The 6134-nt window shown below is 56.5% G+C and overlaps 1 protein-coding gene across 1 annotated transcript in view; it reads left to right on the top strand.

Moving 5' to 3' along the window:
- Window positions 1–4941: 4941 nt before the first annotated feature.
- Window positions 4942–6134, top strand: part of COL1A1 (collagen type I alpha 1 chain) — a 15995-nt gene continuing 14802 nt past the window's right edge. The window contains exon 1 of the mRNA XM_017838741.1: window positions 4942–5145. Within this exon, the coding sequence (XP_017694230.1) occupies window positions 5064–5145 (82 nt within the window). The 5' untranslated portion in view covers window positions 4942–5063. The remainder of the gene's footprint in view (window positions 5146–6134) is intronic.

Consider the following 6134-nt stretch of genomic DNA (forward strand, 5'->3'; position numbering starts at 1 on the left):
AGTCCCACATTCCGGCTGTGATAGGGCTGGGGAGCATCTCCCTATCCCTGAACTAACCTGGGGAGATTTGGGGGAGGCAGCGAATTCTTCAATGAAACTGAAGAAAAAGGGAAAAAAAAAAGAAATAAAAGAATAAAAAGGAAAAAAAAAAGGGAGCAGGGAAGCGAACTGGGAACGGAAAATGTTCAGCATGGAGCTCAGCCCTCAGAGTTTCCATCCTGGCTCTGTGAGCCCAGACTGTGGGGGCCCGGGCTGGGCTGCTGCTCCCTGCCTGGGAATCCCCCCTCCTCCCAAATCCCCCAAGCCCAAAAAGCCCCTGTCCATCCCCAGCCCTGCTCAGGACTCAAGTCTTGGGATGAGGGTGAAGATGAGGGAATGAGGCCCCCAGAAGTGGGATGTGGGAGTGCAGATGGGTGAGGGATGACTCCCTCTACCATGGTCTGAATATGGGGGGATTTGGGGGTACAGATGGGGGGAGGAATGAGCCTCCCCAGGATGGATCCAGGCCTGTAATTTGGGGGTGCAGATGCAGGGGGATGAGCCCCCCAGGAGGGTCCCAGCCCTGAATGGGAGGATGGACACCTGGGGAGACGACCCCCAGGAAAGACCCAGACCTGAACACGGGGGGAATGTGGGGGTTCAGATGGGGGAGAGGACCCCCTTGAAGGGTCCTAACCCCGGATGTGGGGGTTCAGATGGAGAGAATGAGCCCCCCAGGAGGGTTCCAGCCCTGGGAGGGGGCTCGCCCGAACCCCCAATCCTACTGGACCCATCCCAGGCAGAGGGACCTGCCAAGCAGGACCAGGTTCTCTCCTCAACCCGGGGGTCCCCGTGCCATCCCGGTGGGGACACGACCATCCTGTTCTGCCCCCCACCCCGGCCACCGGTGCCCCCGCCGAGGCGCGGCGTGGCGTTGGCATCCCGGAGGCCAATTTAGCAATTTTCCCTGGAAATAGCCGGGGAGTCGCGGCCCGTGATTACGGGGTTCTGCCCTGACGCCACAATTGAGGGCGCCGAGGGCCGGACGGGCCACCAGGAATAGCCGGGGCGGTGCCGGGCTGCGGCCGCGGGCGGGGGGAGGACACTGAGGCAGCGAGTCACCCACCACGTCCCCACGGAGCGGGGGAAAAGTGGGGGGTCGAGGTGCTTCGGGTCCGAGAAGGGTGGGGCGTCTGGGAACATCCCCCTCCAGGGGTTCTGGTGCTGGTATGGCGGGTTTGGGGACACCCTTGGGAGAGGGGGGTCCTACTGTGGAGACATCAGTGGGGGGAATCCCCCTTCCACGGGGACAAACACCTGCGTGTCACCACCTTGCAGGACACCATCCTCATCCTCACTGCGACCACCACCGAGGTGGGGGGACCCGTCTTTTGGGGGGTGAGAAGGGGGGGATAGTGGCGGGATGGGGGAGACATATGGGTCGGAGCGGCTCCCGGGGCTGTGGAGCGGGGAACAGGGAAGCGGGGCGGGGGGGGGGGGAGAAAAAAGGGAATTAATCCGATCCATGTGTCTGGGCTGTCGAGGGGAGTTAACTCGCTCCAGATGCCGGCGCCTGCTCCAGCTCCTCGGCAAACAAACCCCCGCGCCCTCCCCTCCCTACCCCCCCTGCACCCCACTTTTCAGTGGGTCATACCCAAAAGGGATGGGGGAGCTGCCCCCTTCCACTCTTCCCACCTCCCCCAGGGAGCAACCCCTGTCCTGGAGGTGGTCGGACAATTTTTGGGGGCCCATAAATTTTAGGGGCATCCAGCAAATTTTTGGGGTGTCCACCAAATTTTTGAGGTGTCCATCAGATTTTTGGGGTGTCCACCAACTTTTTGGAGCATCCGCTGTATTTTTGGAGCATCCACCACCTTTTGGCATGACCGGTGAGTTTTTAGGGTGACCCCCAACTTTTTGGGGTGACCTCCAATTTTTTGGTGTGCCCACCTCCATTCCCACACCGCCAGCCACATGCCCAGTTTGCACCAGTAAAACCAGTCTGGGGTGTGCAGGAAAGGCTCTGGGATTCCCCCAAAACTGAGGGGAGGCTGCATGTGACACCAACTCCCCCCAAACACCCCCTAAGAGCAGGAGGGTCCCAGGTGGGTGCCACCCCTCTCAGCATCCCACGGGAGCCCAGGCCTGTGCTTGGCATCTCCCATCCTGCTTCCGAGGATCCTAATGACTTTTCCAGCCTTTTTTTTTTTTATATTCTTCTTCTTTATTAACTTTTTTTATTTATTTAAAGTGGGAATTCTTCCCTTTTCCCAGCCCCCAACCCTTTCTCCAAGTCCTCCTGCATTCCTGGGGCGGGCGTCCGGGGGCTGATGAGGTGGCATCATCCCGTCCTTCCCCCCCCCCCTTGCTTTTTTATTTCCCCTCCCTCTCCATACATATATATTTATTAAAAAAAATAAAAAACCCTCCGATGACATTCTTTTCTTTTCTGTCATGCTGCAAAAATTAAAGACACATCTTCAGGCTGGAGCCTGGCCAGGCTTTTCGAGTCGCCGAGGCAGGATTGGAGGAGGCTTTGCCTGCAACGTGTCTCGGATTCATGGATACAAGGCTGGAACGGGGGCCAGCTGCTGCCGGCCCCATGGACACGCGTGTGCGTGGGCATGTGTGTGACCCCCCCCTCGGGTGGCTTTGATTTTGTTGCATTTTATTGAATTTCATCGCAGGGAAAATAAAAAGTCCCCCGGACAAGTTGGTGGCGCGAGGAGGGGGTGATGTGTCATCCCCCCCCCCCCAGTTATTTCATTGTTAAATTGTTTTGACTTGTGTTTTTCCTGAAGAAAAATAAGGAAATGTCTTAGTGGGAGCTTCTGCTCCGACGTGGTTTTGCTCTGCAATGAGCTCAGTGCTCCCAGTGCTCCCAGTAATCCTTGGAGCCTGCAAGCCCTCAGCATAGTGGTAGGTCAGACAAGCGGAGTAACCCCAATACTCCCAGTATTCCCAGTGTTCCCAGTGCTCCAAGTAATCCACTGAGCCTGTAAGCCCTCAGCATAGTGGCAGCAGAGATAAGGAGAGTGAGCCCAGTGCTGCTGGTATTCCAAGTATTCCCAGTATTCCCAGTAATCCACTGTGCCTGCAAGCCCTCACAGAGTGGCAGTGAGGACAAACAGAGTGCTCCCAGTTCTCCCAGTATTCCCCGTGCTCCCACTATTTTGCTCTGCCTGCAAGCCCTCGGCATAGACGTTGGGGGAATGAGCGGAGTGAGCCCAGTGCTCCCAGTATTCCCAGTGTCCCGCTGAGCCTGCAAACCATCAGCACAGCGGTGGGGGGAACAAGCAGAGGTGCAAGAGCAGAATTCAGCTCTCCCACTGCTCCCAGAATTCCCAGTATTCTGCTGAGTCTGCAAAAATCCTCAGCATATTGACGGGGGACCAAACTGAGTGAGCCCAGTGCTCCCAGTATTCCCATTATCCTGCTGAGCCTGCAAACTCTCAGTATAGTAGTGGAAGGGCAAGTAGAGGTGTGAGGGTTGAACCCAGCTCTCCCAGTGCTCCCAGAATTCCCAGTATTCCAATTAGCCTGCAAGCTCTAAGCATAGTGGTGGGAGGGACAACAAGAGTGAGCCCGGTGCTCCCAGTACTCCCACTATCCCCAGAATCCTGATGAGCCTGCAAGCCTAGTGACAGGGGGTACACAATCTAGGTAAGCTCCATTTTCCCAGTGCTCCCAGTATTCCCAGTAATCCAATGAAGCTGCAAGCCCTCAGCGCACTGGTGGAGGGGGACAAGTGTAGGTGTGAAGGCTGAGCCTAGTTCTCCCAGTGCTCCCAGTATTCCCAGTATTCCATGAGCCTGCAAGCCCTCAGCACAGTGACAGGGGGGACAAACAGACTGATCCCAGTACTCCCAGTATTCCATGATCCCACAAACCCTCAGCATAGCATGGGGGGCACAAGCACAAGCGCAAGGGCTAAACCCATCTCTTCCCTTCTTCTCAGTCCCATTTCCCATCCCATTCCCTAAAAATCCCCCCTGAAACACAGGAGTGCCCCCCCCGGGGTGCCACATTGCCCATGCGGGGCTCCTTCCCCCCCTCCATTCCCGAGCTCCCGGCCCTGGTAAATACGTCGATTTTTTTGGCATGTAATTACACCCTCCCCAAATTGCACGGTAGGTTGTGGATTATTGTCCAGGAGCTTTTGCTTTTTCCAACCAACGTGGCTCCTTCAAATGTGGAAACGGCGGTGGAGGCGTGCCAGGGGGGGAGAGAGGGGAGAGGGATGGCCAGGAGTGAGGGGATCAAGGGAAAGGAAGGGAAAAGACGGAAAGAAAGAGCTAAAAGAAAAAAATCAAGCCAGTGTTTTTTGGGGTGTTTGTGGCACTTGGAGGGGTTTTGGGGTGTCCATGGGTGGGGGGATGCCCATCCAAGGGATGCTCTGGGGGTTGAGGGTTGGTGGTCTTGGCCCTGCACTGTGATGGGGGTTTAGATGAGGGGAGATGGTGGGTGGGTGGGTTTTGGGGATCCCCAAGTGCAGGGTTGGGTGGCGGATGGGGGTTTGCAGGGCCTCGCCCCCCCTCCTTGGTACAGCACCAGGCGTCGCGTGGCACCGGGGTCCCCAAAGCACCACGTGCCACATGTCCTTGTCCCCACCCCGCCCCGCCACATCCATCCCCCCAAAACACCTCAGAGTGTGCCAACCCCCCCCAAAAAAATCACAACCTCCCTCAAAAAACCACCCCAAACCCCCTTGAAACCCCCATCCCACCATCCCCTTCCCATCCACCCCACAACCGCCACTGCAGCCCTGCTTGGGGACAACACGCGTGTACATGTCCGTGTGCGTGTGCATGGACAGATGGGAGGGGGGGGTGTGCAAGGGGTGCCCCCCGACTCGCTGGGTGGCTCTGATTGGCTGAGGGGCCGTCCAAAATTCCCTGGTTGCAATGGGTCCCACCTCTCGCCGCTGCCGCACCGTATATAAGGGCAGGCAAAGAAGTGGGCAAAGGGCAGTAGGAAGTTTCTGCTGGGGTCTGGATTTGGAGCTCCAGGGTTGGATCGGCCCCGTATGACCCCAACCTAAGAACAAAAGAGACCCAAAGAGTCTACATGTCTAATATTTAGACATGTTCAGCTTTGTGGATTCTCGGTTACTGCTGTTGATAGCAGCGACTGTACTACTCACCCACGGGCAAGGAGAAGAAGACAGTGAGTAGCCGGCGCTGGGTGATGGTCTTCACCCCGGTGGGATGTGGGGTGTGGGGTGGGATGGGGTCTGGTGGCATCGGTGACCCTTGGTCCGGCTGCCTTGGTGTGGGGAAGGAGGAAATCAGGGTTGGCGTGCAGAGCAGAGAGGGAAAATCAGGGGGAAAGTAGGGAAATTAGGGAAAAACTTTAAAAAAAAACAAAACAAAAGTGGGCTTGAGGGGATTTGGAGTTGGGGTAAAAGGGGTTTAGGGGGGCTGTGGCCGTGTGGAGAGTCGGGGCACCCTGCCAAGAGCAGGGAGGGAAGAAAGGGTGGAGAGGAGCCGGCGGGGAAGGAGGGAGCTGGGACGGAGGGGAGGAGGAGGAGGAGGCCGGGAAAGGAAAGGAAAGGGGGGAAAGAGCGCGGGAGAGAGGAGAGGGGGGGAGAGGAGGGAGAAGGGGGGGCCCAGCCCCGGGATCTGCGAAAGCCATCAGGAAAGAATTAGAAAAGTCTCGGATGATTCATAAGCAAAATGTTTCGGCAGCCGAGGGAGCTGCCAGGGACGGGGGACGGGGGCACGGCTGGGGTCACCCCCCCACTGCCATGTCCCCTCTGTGCCCCACTGCCACCTGCAGGAGGGGGACACGGGGGGACGCTGGGGCAGCGCCAGGCCCGGGCGCCCATCACTTTTTACCCAATTTTGTCGGTTTTGTGGAGGATTTTTTTGGTACTTTTTTTTTAACACCTTGGTTTGTTTTTTTTAATTCTGCATTTTGCATTGACAACATCTAAGCTGCATTTCCCATTCTCCGTTTCCCATTCCCCTTTTCCCAATCCTGCATTTCCCATTCTGCATTTTTTACCTTTTTTTCATTCCATTTTCTGCCTTTTTTTCCATTGGAATTTTGCATTTTCCATCCCCTCTCCTTTTTTTTTTTTTTTGGCCTTTTTATTTCCCTTTGCCTTTTTTTCCTCGTTTGCCTTTTTTACCCCCTTTGCCTTTTTTTTTTTT

This window comes from Lepidothrix coronata, unplaced genomic scaffold (genome assembly GCF_001604755.1).
Source record: "Lepidothrix coronata isolate B3197 unplaced genomic scaffold, Lepidothrix_coronata-1.0 Scaffold355, whole genome shotgun sequence".
NCBI lineage: Eukaryota > Metazoa > Chordata > Aves > Passeriformes > Pipridae > Lepidothrix > Lepidothrix coronata.